The 26,804-nt window shown below is 49.9% G+C and overlaps 1 protein-coding gene across 1 annotated transcript; it reads left to right on the top strand.

The window, feature by feature from the left end:
• Window positions 1-364: 364 nt before the first annotated feature.
• On the top strand, window positions 365-26,804 carry LOC146196709 (phospholipid-transporting ATPase ABCA1-like). The gene is made up of 11 exons (XM_084596395.1): window positions 365-567; window positions 7,547-7,682; window positions 8,056-8,064; window positions 9,958-10,282; window positions 11,371-11,477; window positions 14,545-14,733; window positions 15,671-15,985; window positions 18,903-19,090; window positions 19,228-19,401; window positions 20,048-20,261; window positions 25,978-26,804. The coding sequence occupies exons 1-11, from the start codon at window positions 365-367 to the stop codon at window positions 26,122-26,124; spliced, it is 2,007 nt and encodes a 668-aa protein (XP_084452521.1). The 3' UTR covers window positions 26,125-26,804.

The following is a 26,804-nucleotide window of genomic DNA, read 5'->3' as shown; positions in this document are numbered from 1 at the left end:
GACTGATTTTCTGTTTTATGCCAAACAATAGCCAAGCCAAATACAAAACCTCATCTTCCTAGCATTCCTGTGCATCTCGTATGTTAACTCTATGCCACAAAGGATAAAGTGCAGCGCCATTAGCTTTCCCTCTAGGCAGCATTCGAAATATAAGCTTCGAAGAACTTGAGACGTCGAATGTCACGACACCGTCCTTCCGATATGCCGTAACGTTCTTCCCTTGTAGAGCGCGCCACGTTTCATGATCTATAGTTATTGCACGGCCTCGATTCCGATTCGACGATGACACGACTTCTCATGTGAGCCTCTCGGGTCTAAATCATTCCTACACGCAGACCGCAGCGCGGAGGTCGACCTGGGGGCGATGTACCCGAGCACCGTGACTTTCGTGCGTGGTGCGTCGTCCCCGCTGGCTGCCAGACACTACCTGCCACTCATCAAGGACGTCACCTCCATCTGGAGCATAGACGTGCCGCCTAGCAAAGCACTGGAAGAACTCGGCGCTAAAAAGTTCCTCTCTTATTCCCGTCAATACGTCATTGGGGCTGACTTCGACGAACCCAGAAGGTGCCTTTCTATACGGCCCTGAGAAAGAAGCGGGCCGTGCACTAGTACATATGCGCACATCAGAAGCATGCTGGGAACAGCGCGAACATATTGTCTGATTCGAAGGGCATTTTTGTGTCGTAAAGGAGAGGAATTCTTAATGAAAAATTACTTTCGCGCACGCTCAATAAGCGATGTTTTAACAGATAAATAAGCAGGAAAAAATGTTAATACAGCGAACGCCTTTATGTGTACTTTTCACAGATTACTGAACACGTTTTGATCTGGTCAAAGCACCATCACACATGCTATGAATGAGCAAACACAGAGTGGAAAAGGCACGGTATGTGGGCTGACTGCCAACCGAAAGGGCATTTTTGTGTCGTAAAGGAGAGGAATTCTTAATGAAAAATTACCATCGCGCACGCTCAATAAGCGATGTGAGATGTGGATTTAATAGTTCGTTTGAACGTCTAGCGCTGCCAGTAATTCGGGCAGAGCAGGGTCGAATTGCCAGCCGCAGGGCACAGCTTCAGCACGAGAGATGGGCGCCAGAGCCAAGCGATGGTGATGGCGATGCCGCAGCATTTTCCGTTCTTTGTCTTCTTTACATTTCCCCCACGTGAAGAAGTCGCCATCCTGGCGACTCAGGGAGAAGAGACGACCAGAGGGTTGTAATATGGCTTGAGGCGGCTAACGTGGACAATCTCGCGGCCGCGACGGCGGTGGTCGGAAGAAGGGGTGACTGGCTCGATGACGTAGTTCACAGGGGATGTGCGTTCCAAGACGCGATAAGGTCCGTGGTATTTGGTGTCTAGTTTGTTGGTGGCAGGAACGCATAGCCAAACGAAGCTGTCGGCCTGGAACGTGGGAGCAGGAGTATCGGTATCATGCTGATCTTTGCGATAGCCTTGAGTGTTGGAGGTAAACGTGCGAGCTAGCTGACGGCATTCCTCGGCCTTCTGTACAATGTCTGACAAAGCACTGTACTCAGAGGCATCTGGATGGTATGGCAAAATTGTGTCCAGAGTACATGATGGTTCACGGCCGTATAAGAGGAAGAAGGGCGAAAAACCAGTTGTTGCTTGGGTGGCAGTGTTGTACGCGAACGTTACGAATGGCAGTACTTGGTCCCAGTTCGAGCTTCCAGATTCAGATGTAACATACATTGCGAGCATGTCCCCAAGCGTACGGTTGAAGCGCTCCGTGAGGCCATTTGTTTGCGGGTGGTACGCAGTTGTAGCTCGATGTATCGATTTACAAGACGACAGGAGCTCTTGGACTACTTCGGAAAGAAAGACACGACCTCTATCACTCAGTAGCTCGCGGGGGGCGCCGTGTCGAAGAATGAAGTGGTGCAGAAGAAAATGGGCTACCTCCCGAGCTGTCGCCGCGGGAAGTGCAGCAGTCTCGGCGTAACGGGTCAGGTGGTCGACGGCGACGATGACCCATCGATTACCAGCGGCACTGCATGGTAGCGGACCATAGAGGTCGATTCCCACGCGATCAAACGGGCGAGCTGGACACGGTAAAGGCTGAAGAGGGCCAGCAGGGTGGCGAGAAATCTTGCGTTGTTGACAGGCGGTACAAGAGCGAATGTAGCGACGTACGAAATTGTACATTCCCCGCCAGTAGTACCTATGACGAATTCGATCATATGTTTTGAGGACGCCGGCATGAGCGCTTTGCGGGTCACTATGATGGTGGGCACAAACCTTGGAGCGGAGGTGGCGCGGAATGACAAGAAGCCACGTTCTGCCGTCTGAGTTGTAGTTCCTTCGGTAGAGAAGGCCTTCCCGAATGGCGAAATGGGAGGCCTGTCGGCGGAGTGCCCGAGGATGCGTAGCCGCGGAAGTAGTGCCAAGGATATCTAGCAGGTTAGAAACCCAAGGATCTTGTCGTTGCTCGAAAGGCATATCCTCAATGGTGAGTGCTGACAAGAGTGTTTGAGGAGGGGACGATGAGTTAGGCGAGCACACCGGTGACCGAGAAAGAGCGTCGGCGTCAGAGTGCTTGCGGCCAGAGCGGTACACTACACGGATGTCGTATTCCTGAAGCCTGAGAGCCCAGCGCCCGAGACGGCCAGACGGATCCTTGAGAGACGCGAGCCAGCAGAGAGCGTGATGATCTGTAACTACCTCGAAGGAGTGGCCGTATAAGTAAGGGCGGAACTTCGTTACAGCCCACACGATTGCTAAGCACTCCTTTTCGGTAACGGAGTAGTTGGACTCGGCTTTGGTGAGAGCACGGCTGGCGTAGGCGACAACGTATTCGGAGAAGCCAGGCTTGCGCTGGGCGAGGACGGCGCCGAGGCCGACACCACTGGCATCGGTGTGAAGTTCTGTAGGTGCAGTAGGGTCGTAATGGAGAAGGATTGGCGGTGACGTTAGAACATTGCGCAGTGTCGCGAATGCATCATCGCAGGCTGGCGACCAAGAGGAGAGGTTAGGGGTGCCTTTCAAGAGCTGTGTAAGGGGGGCTATAATGGTTGCGAAATTCCGAACAAAACGACGAAAGTACGAGCAGAGGCCCACGAAGCTTCGCAGTTGTTTCAAAGTGGTCGGTTTCGGAAAGTCAGCGACGGCGCGCAGCTTCTCAGGATCAGGCAGAACTCCATCTTTACACACAACATGTCCGAGTATTGTGAGCTGGCGGGCACCAAAGCGGCACTTTTTGAGGTTCAGTTGAAGACCGGCGCGGGTTAGGCAGGTGAAGACCTGGCGAAGTCGAGTCAGGTGGGTCGGGAAGTCGGTTGAAAAGACGACGATATCATCAAGGTAGCATAAACAGATGTTCCATTTCAGGCCGCGCAGTACAGTGTCCATCATTCTTTCAAATGTGGCTGGGGCGTTACAGAGTCCGAATGGCATAACATTAAATTCGTATAGTCCGTCTGGAGTAATAAAGGCGGTCTTAGGACGATCCGCCTCTGCCATGGGCACCTGCCAATACCCGGAGCGTAAATCGAGTGAGGAAAAGAATTCTGCGCCTTGCAAGCAGTCTAGGGCATTGTCGATTCGTGGGAGGGGGTACACATCACGACGAGTGATTTTGTTGAGACGGCGATAATCAACACAAAATCGTATGGAGCCATCCTTCTTTTTAACTAGGACCACAGGTGACGACCATGGGCTACAGGATTCTGTAATTATTCCGCGTTGGAGCATGTCATCGACTTGTTGGGCAATAACACGGCGCTCAGTCGGCGACACACGATACGGCCGCTGATGGAGAGGTGGATGAGCGCCAGTGTCGATGAGGTGGGAAATGGTCGTCGTGCGGCCCAAGGAAGATTGCGGGATGTCGAAGGAGGAGCGGAATTGGTGTAGAAGGTCAAGAAGTTGCTCGCGGTGGCGCGGCTCTAGAGCGCTGTCCACAGAATGGTCAAAAAGGTCCCGCTGTAGCGGATCGGAAGCCACACGAGTTGGGGTCAAGGCGTCAACTTGGCAAACAGGGAATGACACGTCATCAAAGGCGAACAGAAGGTCCACGGGCTCGATGCGGCCAAGGCACTCCCCTTCGATCAACATAGCGGGAGACGCAAGAGGATTGGCTACCAGAAGTGTGCTAGCGCCGTTGTTCATGTCAAGGACGGCAAACGGCAGCGGTAAGTGGCGGCGGCGGCAGACAACGTTAGAGGGCACAAAGAGGACTGTCGCGGCGGTGGTAAAAGAGGCAGTGAGGGGAACCAGAACAGCGCTTCCGGGTGGGATGGTTGTGTCATGAGCTACGAGGAGTTTGGTCGCAAAACGAGGACACGGCTCGTGGAACAGGGCATCAGACGGTGCATCACTCGATTCAATGAGCTCTACTTGAGGACTGGCGCAGTCAATGATAGCATGATGCTGGGACAGGAAATCCCAGCCGAGAATGACGTCATGAGAACATGTGGGGAGAACGACGAATTCGATGATGTACAAGGCTGCAGCAATGACGACGCGAGCAGTGCAGATAGCTGTCGGCTGTATACTGTGAGCGGATGCGGTACGAAGCGATAGTCCCTCGAGAGGCGTAGTCACTTTTCGGAGGGAGCGGCAGAGTTTTTGGCTGATAACTGATACAGCGGCACCGGTGTCGACGAGCGCAAGAGTATGAACACCTTCAACGATGACAGCAGTAACATTCGCGGGATTAAGACGAGGACTTTGAAATTCTGTCGAATACGCAGTTCGTGCCTCGCGAACTGCGGCGTTTAGTTTTCCGGCTGAGTAGCGGGTCGTCGGCGCATTGGCGAAATGGAGCGGCGACGTGGTGATGGCGAACGACGAGGCAGGAAGTCCGGAGGGTCAGGGGATGCTGTTGGAGGACCCGATGGGACGGGGAATTGGGGGGCCAAATAAGGTGGCGCAGGCCGCGCAGCAAAGGCCATATTTATTCGGCGCCGGCAGTAGCGTGTAGTGTGCCCAGGGATGCCGCAGTGGTAGCAAATAGGCCTGTTGTCTGCAGTGCGCCATGAAGATGGTGTCTGACGCAAGGGGGGAGCAAACGCTGTTGGTGCCGAACGCATAGGGGGCGAAGCATAGGCATATGCTGGCTCAGGAGGTGGACTTGAAGTAACTTCGGCATATGAGCGACGCAATACCTGGGGAGGAGCCGGCGCGAATGCTGGAGCATAGCTCAGTGGCGCAACGCCGGACGATGAAATTGTGGGCGTGGGGAACGGCATTGAGGGTGCGACCGGAGGTGATTGAGGAACAGAATTAGGGAGGACTTCAGATACATGCTGTTGGATTGCACGGCGAAGCTCCGGAACAAGGCCAGTTGGTGACGGCTCCTTAACATATGGCTGCAGGGACAGTTGTCGTGCGACCTCCTGACGTACAAAAGCCTTGATGTTTTCAGAGAGGCTAGATGACTCTCTCTCCGCGGCTAGTCCAGCAAGTGATGCTTGAGGCTGGCGAATCAAAACACGCTCCTTGCGGAGTTCGTCGTAGCTTTGACATAGGTCGTAGATTTCCTTGACCGTCGTGGGGCCTTTGGCGACGAGCATGTTGAAAGCGCCGTCATCAATTCCTATGAGGACATGACGTATCTTAACGGCCTCGGTCATGGTCGGGTCAACGCGACGACACATATCAACAATGTCCTCAATGTAACTGGTGAACGTTTCACCGGGTAGCTGCAGTCGCGACCGAAGACGCTGTTCCGCGCGGAGTTTTCGGACGGCGGGGCGGCCAAAGACATCAGAAAATTTCGTCTTGAAACTCGCCCAGGTAGTAAAGTCCGACTCGTGGTTTCTAAACCACAGATTAGCGACGTCGCTCAAGTAAAAGATGACATTGGTGAGCTTACGGTTGTCGTCCCAGTTATTGTGACGGCTGACCCGTTCGTAAGTGGTCAGCCAATCGTCGACGTCGTCATCGCTGCTTCCACTGAAGGTAGCGGGGTCCCGTTGACGAATCGCACCTGTGCAGGTGACGGGCGGAGGTAGGTGCAATGAAGTCGGCTCCGTCATTGGTGTAGTCAACGTTCTGCTGCGAAGTTCCAGGGCGAGATGGGTACAGGGAACCTCAGATTGACCTCCACCAAGTGAGATGTGGATTTAATAGTTCGTTTGAACGTCTAGCGCTGCCAGTAATTCGGGCAGAGCAGGGTCGAATTGCCAGCCGCAGGGCACAGCTTCAGCACGAGAGATGGGCGCCAGAGCCAAGCGATGGTGATGGCGATGCCGCAGCATTTTCCGTTCTTTGTCTTCTTTACAGATGTTTTAACAGATAAATAAGGAGGAAAAAATGTTAATACAGCGAACGCCTTTATGTGTACTTTTCACAGATTACTGAACACGTTTTGATCTGGTCAAAGCACCATCACACATGCTATGAATGAGCAAACACAGAGTGGAAAAGGCACGCTATGTGGGCTGACTGCCAACCGAAAGGGCATTTTTGTGTCGTAAAGTAGAGGAATTCTTAATGAAAAATTACCTTCGCGCACGCTCAATAAGCGATGTTTTAACAGATAAATAAGGAGGAAAAAATGTTAATGCAGCGAACGCCTTTATGTGTACTTTTCACAGATTACTGAACATGTTTTGATCTGGTCAAAGCACCATCACACATGCTATGAATGAGCAAACACAGAGTAGAAAAGGCACGCTATGTGGGCTGACTGCCAACCGACCACAGTACTTAGATAGATAGAAGATCACCTAGACATATGGGCCTCAAATGTCACCTGTAAAGACTTCCATTGTTATTTCGTGTTGCGAACGCCTTGTGAGAGCATGCAGACTGCGAGAGACGGTGTAGTAGAACGCTCCGGGTTAATTTAGATATCTGGGGGCCTTTTTCGCTCACTGAATTAAAAAAAAACGTATAATCGAATGCGGAGATATTGAAGAACATATTAGCAGTTTGAGATTTTATCATGACCTATCTTGCTGAGAAATTCAGTGCATGAATTTTCGAAATGGCAAACGGATGAAAACCAAAACGAATTGCAAAAAAAAATATAGAGTTACCCCGCGAAGAACTTCAGGATCATATTGGTCATTCTGGTGAATAGCCAACAGTCTGCGATTAGTACAATGAGGTATACTGGATGAGTTATTTCGCGTAGATGCGAGAAAAAGTTAGAAAAAAGAAGACTGAGGCTTAACCCTGCTTAACCTAGTTAGACGAATCGAAAGCGTTTTCTTTGCTTGGTTTTGCTTCGGTTAGGCTTAAGTTTAGACATAGGCGGACATGGTTTGTTCAGCGATTAAATTGCCGAGACTATAGAAACGAGGACGCCGCGTCAACTACAAGAGGGAACAGGTGATGCTGCATCTTGCCGTCAGAGGACAAGGGACGCCACACCACCACATCATGGTTAAGCTACGTCGCCACACTGCGGTCTCTGGATCGTTGAAGGTCAACCAGATTGCCAGGTTGATCTTGGCTGATACATGTCGTAGTGAAGCTTTCGCTTCAAAATGCTAGTGCCTGTGCGTGTATATATAATTGTAAACTCGTCCTCGAGGTAACTGTTGTGTTCTCTGTACCGGGGCTGTCTGTTCCAGGTGGCAGGCGTGGTGGAATCCTTACATCCCTTACAGCAAGAGCATCTCCACGTCGCTCATAAACAGCGCGCTTCTCCGGTACCACACGGGGGACACCGGAGCTCAGTTCCGGGTCCAGCTGCTGGCCTTCGCCAAAGTAAGCGACCGCCCCACAGCATGGCTATAAGCATCGTTTTGTTCCCGCCTTTTGTGCAACTAGTATACTTCGCCTACTTCTGAACTAAGGTGAATATTTAGATAATTTGAGGACATAAGTTTCAGAATTTGAAGCCTTAGAAAAAACATAGCCGAATAACGACGAAAGCCCGATACGCACAAAGAATGGCCATACAGCATCTGATTTCCAAATTTTGTATAGTAGAGATACCCCTCAGGGTACTAAAGAAGCTGAAATGCCCCCGGGCCCTGGAGGAGTTGTGTGCTGTGTAAGCACTAATTAAACAACAGGATAACTGTGGCGTAAAAATTGACGGACCGCTACCCAACCAGTTAAGCTTGAGTGATATTAGCGCGTGGTTGTACGTGACTAACGCTGATCGCATCATAGGCGTGCACTATATACACCAACTGTAGGTTTGTTAATTGAACTTTTTCAGAGCGCCCTTTTTGCAGAGGTTGAGTTCAAGGCAGCTTCTACTTGCACTGCATGCAGCGTGTTCTACCATTTTTAATGAATGTATTCGATGAGCTGCAAACTCTGTTTTTAGTATTACTATACTACCGGAGCCTTCTGGTATTGGTCGTTCTAGATATTCACCCCTCGCCATCCATTACTTCATTCGGCACGTTGGTGGCTGTTAATTCATTTTATTAGAGAGGTTTAGTTTATCGTGAGCCGCGATCCGCCACCATGACCCTCTACCGCACGTGGGCGGGGCACACAAGCTGATTTGTCCCGACGCGGTAAGTCTATGTGCCGACATTCAGTATGTGGCGCCATCTATCGATGTCAAGGGTATCTGGGCATGCGTAGTAGAACGCGCGGTGGCCGATCACAGTAGCGGATTGCGGATCATAGTAAACTAAATCTTTCTATTATAAAAAATAATCCTTGCCTTCGCCTCACAACTTTTTAGTCCGTAAATATTCGCAGCCATATGCCGTCACTAAAAGCAGATGTAAAAAAAAGTTCACTGTAAAAAAAAAGTGTAGCAGATTTCAGTCCGGCTCATAAGTAATGGCAGGTAGCGGCACTCAAGTCCTGGGGCTTCGGTCATCACCCGCTTTTTTTAGGTTTTCATATCTTTGTCGCAGTCGACTGCCTTCGCCGCTTTTGTTGTGTAAAGGCTCGTGTGTTCTGTTGGCGAGGTGGCGCAAAAAAGTGCTAATAATTTCGGTCGACCGTACGGCTGCTGCCACCATTGCGGTTGCTCCGACGTGGCTGTCGATGAAAAGACGTTCAAGGCGTCGTCCGGACGAGATTGCCCCAGAGTGTCCACATATAGCGCCACCTGCTCCTCTTCGGCGTCACCGCTAACTGGTCACGCTTGTTGGCACAGCCGCTAGCCACTGTGTTCAGCCAACACCACCTAGACTACTACTTAGTCTAGGTGGAGTTCGTTCAGCCGCCTCTTTTATTGCGGCGTGAGCCGTTGTGCGAAACAGTCCGCGTGGATGAAGTCCGTCCAACTTCGCTGATTAAGCAGGAATAAAAGATGGGAAATATAAGGTGGGCGGCGATAAATTAGAAAAGAAAGTAAAAAAAAATGGGAACGCTATTACAGAGAAACAAAAAACAAAACGAACGCAACGGCTCTTCCCGTCATTCGACACAGCGTCGGGGTTCCGCACCACGTTATCTCTAATACGAGTGCCGTCAAACGTTTATTATCCTCGCTGTCTCGCGGTGCAGCTGTGATGCGTAAGCGTTTAGCGTTGGGTAGTTCAGCCAAGATTACCCTTGCGGGTGGCTAGGAAAAAAAAAACGCGCGTGGATAGCGCAGTGCCTGCAGTGCAGCATTCCTACGGTTGCTGGGGAATAAACTCGGAACTCGACGTTGGCTAACCCATTGATGGTACTAAATTGGGCTTGCCGCCGAGCCAGAGGCGTAACGATGGATCAAAAGGCAGAGTTCCAGCGGGCAACGTATAGAACTCGCAGCGGTCAACTGCCACATCCGACAACACATGGAGGGCAGAACAATTTTGGTAACTGCAGTCCCAGACGGAGTGCATGCTAGGAGGGCCTTGCTGGAAAGAAAGAGCAGAGAGCGTTAGCTCGAAGCAGCCGCCACCACCATCTATCCGTTGGCTCAGATAGGTTCTTCAACCGCGTCTCTTCTTACGGCGTGAGGGCCGGCCCTGGTAGCATATAGCGTACCATACCGTATACCACTCTTATTTTATTTCATTTTACGCCTTGTGTTTCCTTACTGATAAATTTCTCCGCGTCCGCGGAACGCACTCGGCAGGGAAGCACGCCCACCGAGTGGATGCACAACTCGCGCTCCGTGCTACGCGACACTTCGGACTTCCTGGAGCGCGGCCTGCAAGCCCTCAGCCCGTGGCGCAAGTTCCTGCTGCCGCCGCTCATGGGTCTGGCCGGCGCCGCGTTCGTTTGGAACCCCGTGGCCGAGGCAGCGGGCGGCTCCAAGCGGCTGCAGCTTATGACCGGCGTGTCAGGACTGGTGTACTGGCTCAGCCACTACCTCTTCGACGCCGTCTACCACGCGCTGCTCTGGGCCACCGCCGGCGCCGTGTTTGCTCTCAACAACAGCGTTCGCGGTGACACGGCAGGTGACTGCACTTGCCGCTATTGACGTTTTTGTAATTTTAAACAGAGGTACACAATGTTTGCATCGTTCACACTTACCCCATGCGGCCCGTTTACGCGTATACTGTCATTTTCAGAAGTCCCTGAAACACTAGGCTTTTTTTCGGGGGCCCGCAGTGTGGCTCGCATAACAATTTTAGAGCTACAGAGCCCCTAGAGATTGCAAGTTTGTTACTCTCAGGACTTCGAAGTATATATTGTTCGGCTTTTTCATTCTTGTTGCCACAGCATTCGCATACGCACCATCTTCTGCATGGTCCCAAGACATTGACTTAGCTTCTGGCTACTGTGCTGCGACTCATGCAATATGCTCGCAGCTACAGATTTGTGGAGAAAAGGAATTTCAGGAATAATTTTTTGTACACCTGTGATGTGAATTGCTCCGTAAAAGGGAATGAGGGAAACTTGAACTGGTAATCAATCGCAGGTTGGTACCAGCGGCTAGTAAGAAAAATTAAAGCAACACACCGCTGGTCACGTCGTGCGCCTTGCTCGCTGTAAGCGACGCCGGACCATGAGCCAGCCAGGAGGCCGAAACAATCGTTTCGCTTTGGTATGGGTCTCTAATGGCTAGGATGACGGAATGTGTCTAATTCAGTTCCTCATATGTTATTGTCGACCGCCATTGTTTGAATGTTTGCGACAGCATACCCTCGCTGGTATTAACCAATTAGTGCGGCTATTGAAATTAAAAGGTTGGAATAATTGTTACATTATATTAGGTTGTGACGGCCCTGACCACTGGAAATCGTACCAGAGGTGTGCGCTCTGGAGGAATTGTTTCGCAGCGAATGACTGGCTGCAGTAATTACTTTCACGAAAATCTGCGGCGCAATCGTCGTGTTGAGATCGTTATTTGTGCATTGCCCTGCATATACTTTTTACAGTAGATAGAATGAATATATTTTGATATGAGGTTGTGCGTCTCTTGAGATATATGCATAGTACCCCACTTAACGTCTTCCATTAAATGTAAATGAAAAATTCTAAGTTCGGCTATTCTGCACGGCAAGAATGATTTAATAATATGCTGCCCTCTTCTAATTTTCAGTGGCCTTGTTATCGCTGGTCCTGGCCAGTTACCCGACGCTCACCGGCATGTCCTACCTGACGTCGTTCATCGCCAAGTCCGTGGGCACCTGGTTCATCCTGTTATTCGTCGCACACACGGCTTTGAGTATGCCCATTCTTCAAGCGTCCCGTATTCCGGGGTCTGAGCGCACAGATCACATTAACTTCAATGCGAGAGCTCTACTCTTCGGGGTATAACTCCCAAGGTCAAGTATGACGCAATTTGACCTTCAACCGTCTGCGGAGCGGAGGTGTGGCTGTGACGTCATAACACGTGACGAAGCATCAGAGGCGCACTCGCGGCGCTCGCTCAAACTTACAGCTCGCTCTCAGCATCGCTACAGTACTAGGAGGGGGGTATAACAACTGCTTCGCTTGCGCTCACTTTTTTATATAGTTTACTCACGAGCCAAGTTATGCCCATCGACCCTCTGGTGTAGGCGACAGGCTGAGTCTGGCGATCCAAATGATATAGGTCTCCGTGATGAAGCGCTGAGAAAGAAGCGCGCTTAATTGGAAGAGAAGTCGGCAAGGGAAGCAATCCATGCATAACCGTGCTTAATAGTTGTATAACTAGGTTTAACCGTGATAACCTCCGCCATTTTTTGCGCTTTCTTAATCCTCTGGTTTGTTCTTAAATGCGATTACAAATGACGGAACAGTCGCAAAGCCACTGGTGGTCGAAATTTCCGGAACCCTCCACTGCGGCGTCTTTCATAGCCTGAGTCGCTTTGGGACTTAAAACTAATAAAGCAAACCAAATCGACATTTGGGAATTATTTTTATCCGTTTAGCTAGTACAATAACAATCGCAAGTCTTTCATCTATCCCTACCCGAGAGGAACGGCGTGTGCCTGGAAATTGATTTTAAGTGAGACTTATGGCGCTTAACTTCAAATAGCAACCCAGGTTGTAAGGGACGCCGTAGTGGAGAGCTCCGGAAAGTTCGGTCAACTGGGACTCTCTAACCTGCGCTAGCATCGTACAGTATTGAGCGAGAAATCACTTTTTTCCACGTGATCTATACTACTCTTTCTGAATGTTGGAGAAGCCATGGTGCCAGGTACTATGTAGAATTGTTGAAGCAACTATCTTAATTTTTATGACGTGTGTGCCCTCCCTTGACGAAAGCAAACGGAACCGCTATCTGGATTAGTAGAAGGATTTATTAGGCTTCGTGGCCTGACAACATAGCTGAGTCGGTTTCCCCGAGTCATTTGTCAACTTCGCTCAAACTGTGGCTGTTTATAGACGTTGACACCACCGTTACAACGGTGCCACTATAGTGCTATGCCGCCAAGGAGATTAACTGACACAAATACCATTGGAAAATTGCAATAACATATTATTGTTTATTATTTTAACACGCATGTACTTGTCGAAGCACGCCGTGTTTGAGGGCTGGGATTTGATTCCGACCGCCAGGAGTTCTTTAATACGTTCAGAAGCATTCATTACCTTGCGAGCATTTAGTATTTCGTTTTAGAAGAAAAATGTCCGCTGCGACCTGAAAAGCAGAAATTTCGGTAACTGTCGCAGTGTGAACGTATGTACCGGACGGCACTCAAGCGTGGACATTTTGTTTAGTTCCTGGAATGGGCTTTGAATGGGCTTTCGCCTTCATAAACGCGAATATGACATGAACAGTAGAATACAGGGGGACCGGAAATTCAATGGAGGCAATACGCGGCAATTCGCCACAAATGGCAAGCGAAGATCGCGTTGTCTTGCTGCTACAGTTAGTGCATTAAACGTTTAATATGTTATTCTCACAACACGACTCCGTCGGCAGCCACGCAGGCAGTGACCCTGAGCACGAGCTACGTTTTGCTGCATTGGCTGTTCACGCTGCTGCCGCCGTTCGCCTTCTCGTCGGGCGTGGTAAAGCTACTGCTTCTCGACTTCGACAACACGCTATGCGATGAGTACGCGTCCACCGCGGTCATGCACGGCGCCAGCGAGGACGACCTGCTCCTGCTAGCCTGCGAGACTACGTGGAAAGACAGGCTCGAGCTCGACCCGGCGGCCATCGATGTATGCTGCGAAAGTACGAGATGTTACTTTGCAGAAGGAAGGGTTCTAAACTTATTCGGTTATGACCTTATTATATTCCTTAAATCTCCATTATCACCTCCAGTAATGCCTAGCTGCGGTGCGCGTTAAAGGTGAAAGCTGCAAAAATGTGCCTTTAATGGACTACTATACGCACAATCATAATATCCGACCGAACGACTACAGGCAGTGACTGCAAACGTACCGGCATAAGAAAAGTGGAAGTTCCATAGCCCTTCCCACCAATTCGTCCTTTATTGCCCCTGAACACCGGTGTACCTGTGCATTTATCAGCGCAAACAGATGAGAGTCGGAATGAGCAAACCAGTACTGGATTGTCGCTTTAAGCCTTAACAAGCTACCGATTCCTACCTTCGTTCGAACCTGATGTTGTGATTTTAATACTGCATGCGGGGCTCGACCAATGAGCGACATGCTGACGTATTAGGTCTGTAGGAAATGGAGTAAAAGTTTTAATTTCAGCCAAATTTTACCTTAAAAAACAGTAGTCTAAGATCAACCATGTACTTAACGCAAAACCGACGGAAAAACATGAATTGGCCAATCTGTATGTGGTTGTGCTGTCTGCTAGGATCCCACCGGTGCGCGAACGATACAGCCTTGGAGACGCTATATACCTACGATTATCCGGTTTGTCGACACCACTGAAAGCGACGCTTGGCTCGCTAGGAGTGCGCTCCGACGTTCAGTCCAATAAATCCCCCCACATCACTCCCATTTCACAGACTTAGTTATTCCGCTACGCTTCAGTGAGCGACAAAATAGAAAACAGCCGTTAAAAGAAACTTTTGACGGCGAACCAATAACTTTTTTAGAGCGGATTCTGGTAGCACAGATTTGTAGCGTGTACTAGAAATAATAAGATTGAAGATCGACTTGTGTTGACGGCACGGCGCAGGGTGAAAAATACAAACCCATGTTATTAAAGAGCACACAAAAAGCGCTGGGAGTTCTGCCAAAATTTAAGCAGTCAGCTTGAAAACAGTTTACACACTGTCTGGACAAAAGTATGCGAGGGAGGTCCTCTGGTGCTCGATGGCTGTCGTTCGCCGATGTGACGCCGACGCAACGATCCCAGCAGTGCCCACGTGTCTGCGTAGACCGCAAGAACTCGCTGCCACCCTTCACCTTGAGCCCGTTCGCCATCCACGATCTGGCCGTGGGCGTCAACCTGGTCGTACTGCTCATCGAGGGATTCCTCATGTTCGTGACAGTCGTCTTCCTTGACTCTGCTATGCTCATCTCCATCAGGAACTCCTTGGTCGAAAGAGTACGTACTGCACCTCCTTATCTCGCTGTTCCTGATATCATGTGAATTGCCTTGCAGCAACCTCGCGCTCTGCTTCTATATGCTTGCTCGCTATGTTCTTTGGTGCTTTCAAGGGGTTTCAGGAGCAACCCTTTGATAATGCGATATGTTGACCTTAAGAGAAGAAGACATTACTTCCCCGCTGTCCTATGCATCGCTTAGGGCATTGTACCATGCATGCCTGAGACGTTTACAGCAGATCAAGCCCTTACGTTGCATGTAACAACTCGCTGGCATCAAATGGAGTGGGGATATGAGAAGCAGTTTTGAAGGCACCATTTTTTTTCTTAACCGTGTTTCTTTCATTATTAAAACGACAAAATGAGCCATTTACTTCTTCCGCGACCCAATCTTCATTCGTTCGTTGGCTCTCGTTCATTGTCGGCTTACATATTCGCTGACATGCCATGGAAACCCTACTGAGCACGCTTAGCTGACGAATTCGACCCATGTTCGAGATCTCTGGTTATGTCAGGTACAGGATTGGCCTCCTGCAGAATAGCAAAGTGCTAAACAGCAGCAGCATCGCCCCCTTACTCTTGCTTAAGGTCCCTCTGCCTAAAGCCAATAGGTGTCAAGATCATGTGGATTACGTCATCACACATGCCAAAAGCGTTATATTGCCTAGACATTACACCCAACAGTATCAATGATGACACTGTAGCTTAAGCCAGCTGCAGGAAATAAACATGGGAAGTACAGGTCATATGCCTTGAATATAAGAAAACGTATACTTGGGTGACATATAGAAACATGATAGGACAGCGTGAACGCGATAGGCGGCACACGGCTACCACGGCTGTAGAGGTGGTCTCGGTCCTGCAGTCTTGTTGTTGTGACAGCAGTGTACTTAGTCCGGGCAGCATTGAGTGAACTCGTTCGTTTTTCTACCGAGCAGCAAATGCGTGTCCTGAACGAGCAGATGGACACAGATGTGGAGAATGAGACACGCGAGGCCCATCGGCTGGCGATGATTCCGGGCATCGAAGGCCGGGCGCTGGTCGTGTGCGACGTTTGGCGGCTGCTGGTCGGCGCCCGCGTACCGCAGCTCAAGTCCATCAACCTGTCGCTTCCCGAGGGCGAGTGCTTCGGCTTGTTAGGCACGCACCACTCGGGTAAAACTCTGCTGCTCGAGGTGCTCTGCGCGCTAGCCCTGCGATCGTCTGGAAACGCCTACAGCCAGAAGTGCTCACTTTCTGCTTCGCCCCGGAAGGTACGTCCATCCATCAGCGGCACGTCGCGAAGATGGAAATCAGTCCTTATATAGGATAAAGGTGCACAAGCAGTGGCGCATTGTGAAGTGTGCGCGTCCAGTTCTGGTCCGCTCACGACATGCAAAAAGCGACATGAAGGATCCACACAGGCTAGATGTACACAATTCGGATGAATGGTGAGAGACCACCCTGCTCAGCTCAGATTTGCAAACAAGAGAAAAATGGTATTCCAGGCAGTGGTCATTGTGATGGTGAAATAACGATTTCATTTGCAGTGCTTCATTTCCTCTTTTTTTCTTTTTGCCAAATAAAGGTTTGCAACAGCAACAACATCCGCACAAGCGAGTAGAACTTGCGATTCGCTTCCAGAATACGGTCCTCTCGACTGTCGCGTCCCCTAGCTGTCCTATAGCGTCTGCTCTCGCGCGATCAGTCCGACCACGTCGTTTTCCCTTCACTAATGGACGGAAAGGAGGACGTGATCGAAAGAGAAGTCACGCTCATGATAATGCGGCTTATTTTCGAAGCTTAGATACCTTCAGCGTAGCAAACCTATACAGTGATGGTGTGCACGCCAAGGTTTGCGGTCACACTAATCAGCTATTACCATGTTTTTACCAACACTGACAACGATTACAAGGCTGCGTGACCTAGGAGCGTGTCTGCGTGGCTTTGGTGTACCATGTCTGACTCGGGGCCCAAGAGTCCCGAAGGGTCGATTCCCATATTTCCATTTCGCCCTCCCATCTTGAAGAGGCTGCCCTATGTCACACAAACCGCCTACCAGTACGTACTGCCGTGTCACCTGCCAATCACGCGGAACCTACTCACGACGACAGGTCTGTGGAAAGAGACGTCTGGAAACGTCTGAAGTGCCGACGAAAACAAGGTTTTGGGGAAGAAGTGGCCTTTAGAACTATCGCGCCATTGTTACATAAGACAGCATTTGTATGCATTCATGGCACGTATGTATATATACTAAGTCTGCCCAAAAGGCAACGGGACTTGATTTTGCTGGCGAAATGAGTACAGTATATTGAGGTCTCCCTAGGCAGTGACGTTGGATAATCGTTCTTGGCATACGACGGCAGCTGGCTCAGTTGCCGCAGAGTCTTTAGTATCAGCAATTATTTTATGGCTGTATCAGGAATTGCAGATGCAGCGCACTATTGAACAGAGGCATGCGCTTAAGTTTTACGCGGCGCACAACAAATTAGAGTGTTGAGCAACTTTCTAACCTAAGGGAAATTTTCCGATAGGGAAGGTGGTATAGAAGTAGGAGGGCAGACACAGGCCGCTTCTGACTGCGTTTAATCCCCGGTTATTCCCCCGGATGACAATGCGGCAACATGGCGCTCTGTCCCATTCGCGCGCGCCATTTCCTGCGTTCGTCTTCCTCGTACCCGTTTCGATTGCAGATTCCTGCACGAATCTGCAACAGGGAGGACGTTGAGGACGAGCAACGAGTGTTCGTCAACGAGCCGAGATGAGGAAAATGCGGCAACAGGGAAAGAACGTTCCCACAATAATTGGCGTGCAATGTGGAAGGGTTTAGTTTGTAGAAACGGTCTGCATCGAAGTGTTTCAGACGATTTGCAGCTGAGCAAAGCGTTCGTCAATTAGGTTCGAGAAGATTTGTCCAGATAACAGATTAAGAGAACCCATCTGTCGAATTTACAGGAACTGCTCGAACGTCTAGAGACTAAGCGTAATTTTGTTTTTCACAATATGATAGCCGTTGATAACATGGGCATTTTAATAAGATCCAGAGATGCAGACAGGTGGCAAATTATTTTAATCTGTATTAGGGGTGAGGGATTAGTGAGATTGCTGGCTGCTCCAGATAACGCCAGATGGCCGCCAGTTGCGTCCTGGCGGTGATCTTATCGGCCCACTCGGTAACCCGGCTCTGGACGTCCGGGTCTGAGCCGTGTAGCATGACCTCCCACTCCTCGTGTAGCATGACCTCCCACTCCTCCAGAAAGGGAGCTGCCAGCCAACCGGAAGGTGACAGAAAAGCCGCATACCCCCTGTAATGTGGTTTAAAGTGGCGTCGGCGCTAAACTGCATTTGGGGTCGGCCTGGTCCTTGAATATAAATGGATTATACCTTGCTGAAGGGGAAGAAGAAGGTTTGTAGCTGGCGCCTGTGTATATTCTGGGCCTTGCTTAATGATTTGTTTGGGGGGAAGAAAGATGCTCCTTTCCAGGCTTAAATGGCCTGTTATATCATGGAATGACAGCAAGCCCTCTCTCGCGCCCACGAGAAACGAGGGACTCGCCAATCTGCCGACGAAAACTCGGACATGTTCGTGAGCCTCCTCGTTCCCGAGATTCCCTGAATGTACCGGAAGCCATAAAAAGACAGCGCAGAGTGGGGCATCAGCACCTTTCCTAAGTTGGAAAAGACCTGCAGGAGGAAATAAAAAGTGAAAGCCGGGCTAATCGCTTTGTTTTATTGAAAGGATGTGGTCTACATGTTTGTAACCGCAGGACAAACAGCGAACCAACTATTTATGTGGAAGCAGTCGAAGAGCAGTTGAGCTTAGGGTCCTGTTGCTTTCAAAGGGAGATCGCCAATGCCGACCATCGGGAGTGAGAACTGCGAAGAATGTAAGCGCGTTTTCAGTCGAAGCTGCCACCTGTTTCTCCTGATCTCCTGTTACTATACTCTGGCACACTAAGTAAACGCCGTGTCTCCAGTGCTGCTGTACGCTAGTGCTCGCTACTGCTACAGAGCACATCACACTTGCATTCATTGGCTCTATATACTCCCCCATACCTCTCATGTGTACACGCGACGCTCGTAACTTACGATGACAGTCAAAAGTAGGTTTTACTCTTATGGATCCTAGCTCCGCGAAGCTTTATTCCGTGACGCAGCCAAACACGGGGCGATGCTCCTTTCCATGCGCAGTGGCAGTCTCAGATCGGCTACTGCCCGGCGACAGGGGGTCTGCTGCCAAAACTCACCGTGGCCGAACACCTGTCCCTGTTCGCACGACTTCGAGGCGTCCCCAAGAAGAGCGAGCGGAGCTACGTTGACAAGCTTCTCCAGTCCTGCAAACTGTACGAGAAGAAGGACGACTGCCCAGACGAGCTCGGGTATGTAGGGTGCATCGATGGTTAACTTATGCCATATAACCACTGCCATTAATTGCGCAAGTGTGACACAAGTCCTTACTTGTGGTAACGGAACGGTACCAAGCGCCGAGTTTTTATAAGATGGTCCCAACGTGCAGCGTATCGGACAAGCGGAAGCTGTCTCTGGCCTTGGCGCTGGTCGGCGCGCCCAGGTTGCTCTTCCTCGACGAGCCGCTGCAGGGCGTCGACACCGGAACGCGCCACAGGTTCTTCGATATTCTCAAGGACATCCGCGACAAGTCCAAAGCGACCATAATATATGCCTCGTTCAGGTGTGTATCCACTTTGAAGATGCGTACATTTTGTACGCTGCCTTCACTTACACGAAAGTTCTTCAAACAGACTCAAATAATCTTGGCGCCACACATAGCGTTGAGCTCGTTGTGCATTGTACTGAGTCCCTGTTGAGAGAAAAGAAAATGATGCTTTTAGGCATTCTTATATGAGCACAGAGACATCCACAAGATATACGGGAATAATACGCAATAGCATTTCAAGGTTTGAGTGATCTGGCCGTGTTAGCCATATTGCCGACTCCCTAAAGGTGTCGGTGACAATATTGTTTTTGGATTCCTCATTAACTGCTCTAACGCCCCATACGTCCGAGCCATCATTATGGACTGGTCATCTACATTAAAGATCGCCAGCATATCATCAGATGTTAATAGTAACTATAGTTGAAAGCCTGATGAATTTCTTCTTGCTTTTTCTACTGTGTTCGTTTATAATGTTATGCATGTCTTTCATCATTTTACCACTTCCACAAATCATCCAGGCATTCATTAGAATGTGTTAAAGTACCCCCAACACTGCCCGCAACGAAACGTATCTATTGGCCCTCCGGTAACTTCAATATCATGACTGACAGCGTGCGAAGAGTGATAACTCAAATAATGAAGTGGTGTCCATTGGTTGCAGCATGCACCAGGTGGAGATGGTGTGCGATCGCTTGGCTATCCTGGTGGACGGGCAGATACAGTGCGTGGGCACCATCGAGCACCTGCGCGAGAAGTTTGGTGAGGGCATGGTGATGAAGATTCAGCTGGCTGACTCCGAGAAGGAACGGAGCCTTGAGGTGCAGCCCGTTATGAGGGCGCTCTTCCCTGACAGCCGCCTCATTTACTACCACCAGGTTAGTGTTCTTCCTGTGCCTACCAGGGAAGCGATACGAAGGGGAACGCCATATTGGTATGAGTCATCATGGAGCATCGAATTTTTTTAAATATTAATGTCCGACACCGACTGTGAATCTCTTTCATGATTTTTCATGCTCCGTCAGAAGTAACAGTTGATTTCGTTTCTTAATGCGCATCTGTGTACGCGCCGTCCAATTAAGTTACTACTAACGGACTAGACGTCGTGCGAGGGCTAAATCTGTTACTGCTCTGATTTTAAGACCACTGGGATTCAGGTGTTGTGCAGATCTCCAGAGGGAGTGAACAGTGTGTGATGTCCTAACGTCACTGGAGGAGTTAGAGGAATGAAAAGCTCCAAACCACCAGAGCCTTCCCCATTGCAGAGACCGATGTGTAAAGTTGAGGACTGCTTTTCGTACTGTAAATACACTTCAGTTCTTGACTACATACATCGTGTAAAGTCTCTTTCAGCAGTTGCGATCAGGCAGGCAGATTTAAGCACTTACCCATCGCCTTTTCCAGTGATGAGGATAATAAGGAATTGCCAGCAGCTAAGACCGTTCGACGAGCTTTTCTGAACTGGCCCGTCTAAATTGGCTGTTTAGATGGCAAGCTGCAGAAAATATTGTGCGCGACAGCACAGGAGCCTTACTGGAGCAGAAATAGAACGTCTTGTGTCGTCACGCTATGACGTCATGAGACCATGTGACGTTTGCGAGCGCTCATTTGTCGACAGGGTGCGGGACGTCATGAGACCACTTGAAGTGTCATAATCGGCAGGTCCCGTCACGGCCGAGCGTGGAGGAGGGCGCAGCGTAAGGTGCCAGCTACGCTTATTTGCATCCTGGTGTGTCTGGATGTGTTTATGCTATCGGCAGCAAACGTTTGAGTAGTGTATTCTTGGAAAAATAAATTATCTCTCTGCCTCGTCTAGTCACGTGATGTCGCTACCATCGGGATCTAAATAGGGAAAAAAAATTATGCTGAGCCACCCTTTTTTACAAAAAAAGTTTAAAATACGTACTTCAGATGAGTCCGTTCCTCCTCCTAACCACGCCCTCCAGAAACGACCCACAAATTCCCCTTTGAAGGACTTTGAAAGTAGGGCGATATGTACGTTCGCAATGTCTAGGTACAGTGTGTGGTAGAGTTCATAAGGCCACAACACGAGCCTCCGTGCTCGTCATTCAGTTCGACAAAACCGCGTGCGATAGCCACTCCCTTCTCGAGCAACTGCGATGGGTAACTGTCCGCAATACCCTCATAGTCGTGAAACGAATCGTTTCTCACTAACACCAGCACACTGGACCGTGGAGACAACACTACGCTGTAAAAAAAATGTGTGTGAAATTGCAGGTATTTTTAAACGAAATTTCTGTCCCCGAACAAAGAGTATCTGTTCTACTCCATTGACCGAAATACGCTCACGAAAAAAGCCCAGTAATTTTCTGTTTTCCAGACGAAACCTTATCTGGAAAGCAAATAATTCGATATATTTTTGTCCTCTGTTCGATTTTCTACCGTAAACTGATTTTTACTTGATTAGTAGGCAAATGCTGAATAGGAAGCGAAATGGTATGACAACCCCGAAGGTGCAGTCCGACGATCGGTTGCGCAACAATTTCGATTCGAAAGAAGATAACCAGTGACGCCACGTTGAGGTCCGTTGTTGGTGACCGTGAGCACACATTAAGCCAAACGAGAAGGGAGGTTGGCTCCCTCCTACAGCGGTATATGTTATACATTTTCCACTTGCCCTTTCGGTGATTAGACAACATCTGTAGCGCGGCCATCTTTGTGGGTGCCATCGAGTATTGCGCCCAGAGGTATTCTCGAGATGGAGTTTGCAAGGCCTTCGCCTTAAAAGTGGTGTTCATTGAAGAAATTGGCGCTTAACGCAGTTTTATTGTTGTTGCGGGCAGAAAAACGTGGAATGAAAGACGAGTAAAAAAATAAATTTCCATCGTTCTTTTAGCTGCGACAGGAAAAAAAAAACAACGGCTAATAAAAGAAACTTTTGTTAATGTACAAAATTTTTCTATCAGTTTTAAACAGAAGAAACTGTAAAATCACTGCCAGAAAATTTCTGTATTTTTCAACACTTTTTTTAACAGTGTACGTTGTCTTCCACAATACTCAGAGCGTTGACTCGTGTATCTCCTGTTTCACTGTGCGTCACTGCTTGCTTCGTCGAAAATGTGACAAGCGCATCGTGTAGAAACCACGCATACCGATTCGGGCTGTGCGCCTTCCGACCGGGCTAGCGAGATGACCTCCAGCCGTGCGAATACTAGGGCCTAACCATGGTGTCAAAACTTTGCTCAGTTCCTGGACGAGGGCGTGGCTCATCACTGAATAGTCGGCACCAGTAGCAAGTAAAGCATGGAGGGGTCGGCAGGCTTGAAGAGGCGCGTCATGTCCTCCACATGCGGACGCTTTCGTTAATCCGCTGGTTACGGAAGTGAAGCGCAGCTTCCGCTTTCTCCCGGCGGTCCATGTTGGGGAATGTAGCTGAGAGATTTCGGCGAAATTTTTCCCATGGGGACATGGTGCTTTAGGGGTTCTCGAATCATGTCCTAGCGGAGTCCTCGAGCGCAAAATACACGTTATGGAGCTTACGGTCGTCGCTCCAATATCACAGCCAGACTACAGGGTGCGACAATTTTCTCTAAAATCACCCTCGTGCCGGCCTTCCATCAGATATACCAATGGCTCTAGAAGACGTTCCAAAGACGACGATAGCAACGCCCTTCGGCCTGTTCAAGTTCCTCCGCATGTAGTTCGGTCTGAAAAACGCCGGAGACATTCCAGCGCTTTAGCACACGCTCGTTCTGCCATGCATACATCGACGACCTACTCATCGCAAGCATTCACCGGACGAGCATGAGGCGCGCTTGTGATCCGCATTTCAGCGCCTGGCTGAGCACGGCATTTTACTGAACACGGCCAAGTGCGAGCTGGGTGTCCAGAGGTTGACCTTTCTTGGCCATGTTGTTTCAAGTTCTGGCATTCAACCCCACCCAGAGCTGTCGAAAAGTTTCCACGACCCACCACTAAGCGCCAGCTCCGCGAGTTTCTAGGTCTCTTAAAGCTATCTGCTGGCGTTTCGTACATCAGTGCGCGGCCATCTGCACCCTCTCAATCTCCTACTTTCGTCTCATGAAGATGATACTAAGGAGCTACTCTGGACGGACGACGCCGAATCGGCTAAGGGATCAAGGAACACCTTGCCAATGCCGCACTTCTCGCCTATACCTGCAACCGGGAGTTCCACAATGCCTCATGGTCGACGCCTCGGACGCAGCTGTCGGTACCCTCTTTCAAAAACTAAGCAAAGGAGTATAGCTACCTATCACTTTTTGTTCTCGGAAACTGACTCCAACCGAACAGCGTTACAGCCCTTTCGGGTAAGAACTGATGGCCATCTACGCAGTAATCCGACACTTTTGTCATTAGTTGGAAGGAACTTAATTTTTTGTCATGATGGATCACAAGCCCCTCACGTACGCTTTACGGTCCCTCAATTCCGATGGTAGCAAACAGCGGCAGATGTCTTACATATCGGAATTCACCACGGACATCCGCCACATGAAGGGAGTCGACAAGTCTGTTGGCGATGCTTTGTCGCGCAGCCCAGTAAATACCATCACTTGCCCCAGGAATAGACCGCGAAAACGTGGCGGCGGCTCAACGCGATGACGACGAATTGAGTCGCTTGCAAGAATTTGACGTCGATCATCTTGCAGTGGTTCCCTGTAGCCTGGAGCAGGACACATTTGTTACGACACGTCTACAGGTAAGCTTCGACCATTATTGCCTGCTTGCCTTCGTGGTGAAGTGTATGCATCGGTATACAAGAGCTTTCACATCTAGAAATTCGGGCAACCCAAAACCTTCTCGTGGCACGTTTCGTATGGCGGGGCATTAACCGCGATTCCCGACAGACACGCGAGTGTCTGGCGTGTCAACGCTCCAAGGTTCAGCGCCGCACTGTGACACCCTTTGAAAAGTCCCCAGGGCCAAATGCTCGATTCGACCTCATTCATGTGGACATGGTCAGGCCGTTAACGCATTGTCAGGGCCAAATATACTGATTTATGGCGACTGTTTCACGAGTTCGGCGAAGGCTATTCTGATACGGATATTACAGCCGAAACTGTTGCTCGCGCCTTCGCAGGCCATTGGCTATGCCGTTTTGGTGTTCCTTCCTCCATTACAACGGACAGAGGACGTCGATCTGAGTCCGTGTTGTTAGCCACTCTGACAAAACTCAACGGCACCTCGCGCATCAGGACCACGGCCTACCACCCAATTAGCAATGGAGAATGATTGAAAAGGTTTCATCGGCAACTGGAAGCACCACTCATGGCAAGTGAGCAGCACTCTTGGATGGAGGCATTGCCCATCGTGCTCTTGAGTCTAAGCCCGGTGTTCAAGGCAGACATCTGCTGCAGCGCTCCGGAACTTGTGTACGGTACGACACTACGTCTGCCTGGTGAGTTGTTTTTGCACCAGGCCTACAACAAGCCCGCATTTCCGCCGGCGACTACGCATCTTGCCTGCGTGATACCACGAACAAGCTCCGAGCTACACCTCCGCGACAGCCCACTGCCAGCAGGACATACGTGAGCAACGAACTGGATTCATGTAGTCATGTGTTTCTACTACTACTACTACAGCCATCGTATGATGGACCATTCAAGATCCTCCATCGTGGGGGGAAAATGCTCACTATTGAAATGCGGGGCCGGCCAGAAGTTGTTTCATTGGACAGAGTGAAACCTGCGCTCGTGGAAACGCCGTCCACAGCAGCCAATTCCACCCCGCCACCTAGCACCAGTGCCGAAGCGCCTCGTCGCATGGTAGCGGATTTTAGCACAACAAAGACCAGCAATTACCACTACAGTGTACTACCACACGAGCAGTGGTAGATGTTTGAACGCGCCAAGCCGCCTAAACCTCTAGGCTTGTTGTTGAGTTTAAGCTCTCACTAAGGAGGGGGGGATGCTGTGGTGAAGCCGAAATACGCCACAGCTAGGCCACGGTGTTGCTAGCGGAACGTAGCCAACCGTAGCCTACCGACGTCGACCAACCGGCTACTCAAGAAGGGGTCGGATCATAAAAGAAAATAGTTCAGTTGGCACCACGCCAAGCCTTCCGCCTCGTCTCTGTGTTCCCTGCGCGTGCCAGCACCTCTATATTATAGGGCCCATGGTTTTTGTTGTCTAGTCACCACCCGGTTGCGCATTCCTTCCCTTTAGCCATTAAGTCTCGAGCTTCCTTTTTCATATCTATAACATTAGTCCCCATCCTGTTTTCGCACTGTCTACTATCGTTCCTGCCACATCAACTGGCAAAAGCGAAGACGCCACGGCAGCACACAGTCACTCTGAGCAATCGGGATAAGAACGGCTTCGGTGCATACACCGATGATAGGAGAAAAACAAAGCTCGGTTCTCTGGCATATTTGCCTCGTCACCTTCTATGATCATCTGTCAGTTTTTCCTTTGACATTGGCAAGGAAAAAATTTTGGTGCGAAATTATATTAGTGTGTATTCGGGTCACAGCTGGATGCGGTTGGCGCAGGACAAGGTGAGAGTAAAGTTAGGCTTAGCTGGAGAAACGCCTGTCCTGGAACTGGACGTATAATCATGATGATGATGATGATAAGACGCGTTAGAATGGCACGCTGAATTTTGGTCGACATGCAGGGGCTGCTGAGCTTCGAGATGTACGAGAAGCGGCCCTGGAGCGAGGTCTTCTCGTGCGTGGACATGCTGACGCAGGGCTTCCGCTGCGAGTACGTGCTCGTCTCCGAGGCCACGCTCGAGCAGGTGTACATGGCGTTCGCCAAATAGCAACACCGTGCTCGAGGCGACGGCGGCGTCATGCAGAGGTCATCATAGACACTATGGGAGGCCGACTGTCGACGGCTGCAGATCGGACCGCTTTCGAGCGTTCATCATCGCAAATATTTTTTAATATTAATTTTATCCCCCCATTCGCAACATCTACATTCTTTTTTAAGCTTTTATTCGTACCCACCGTTTTCTTGATCTGAAATCTTGATGCTTTAGAGAAGCGATCGTGTGTGAATGTGCCTAACAACTCGTCCGCGGATGCGCCGTCGTGCTTTCAATAACCTGGACTGAAAGCGCATGCAGTTGGACGACTTACCTGCAGCAAGAAGTTCAAGTCGAAAGGAAGAACGAACTTCGAAACTGATGTTGGCCACAGTAATCCATGAGCGCTGCGATCGACTATGAACATTGCGACTGACTGCTTCGCTGAACTGGCGCTCCGTCGACCGCTGTGTGCTGAGCGAGAGCGCGGGCTAGGTCGAACTTGGAACTAAGCCTACTGCACGCACAACCTCGTCTGCATGCTTGTCTGCGCCACTTGTTTTGGCGCTTGGTGTGATAAAGGGACACAATCCTATACCCTGTGCAACCAAATGTGGACGGCTGAGTGGCTTTGATGCTGCAGTTTCAATAAAACATGAATAGCGCCCTGCACTATCTAAGCCGAGGAGAATAAA

This window comes from Amblyomma maculatum, chromosome 3 (genome assembly GCF_055883805.1).
Source record: "Amblyomma maculatum isolate TAMU_Amacu chromosome 3, ASM5588380v1, whole genome shotgun sequence".
In the NCBI taxonomy this organism is placed as follows: domain Eukaryota; kingdom Metazoa; phylum Arthropoda; class Arachnida; order Ixodida; family Ixodidae; genus Amblyomma; species Amblyomma maculatum.
This window is presented reverse-complemented; position numbering and strand designations above follow the sequence as displayed.

What these genes read in the sequence shown, in the direction of transcription:
- LOC146196709 (XM_084596395.1), top strand. Translation starts at nt 365, where the DNA reads ATGTACCCGAGCACCGTGACTTTCGTGCGTGGTGCGTCGTCCCCGCTG. An exon ending in CGTTCGCGGTGACACGGCAG is followed by an intron (nt 10,283 to 11,370) that starts GTGACTGCACTT and finishes TCTAATTTTCAG; the next exon opens with TGGCCTTGTTATCGCTGGTC. An exon ending in GGAACTCCTTGGTCGAAAGA is followed by an intron (nt 14,734 to 15,670) that starts GTACGTACTGCA and finishes TCTACCGAGCAG; the next exon opens with CAAATGCGTGTCCTGAACGA.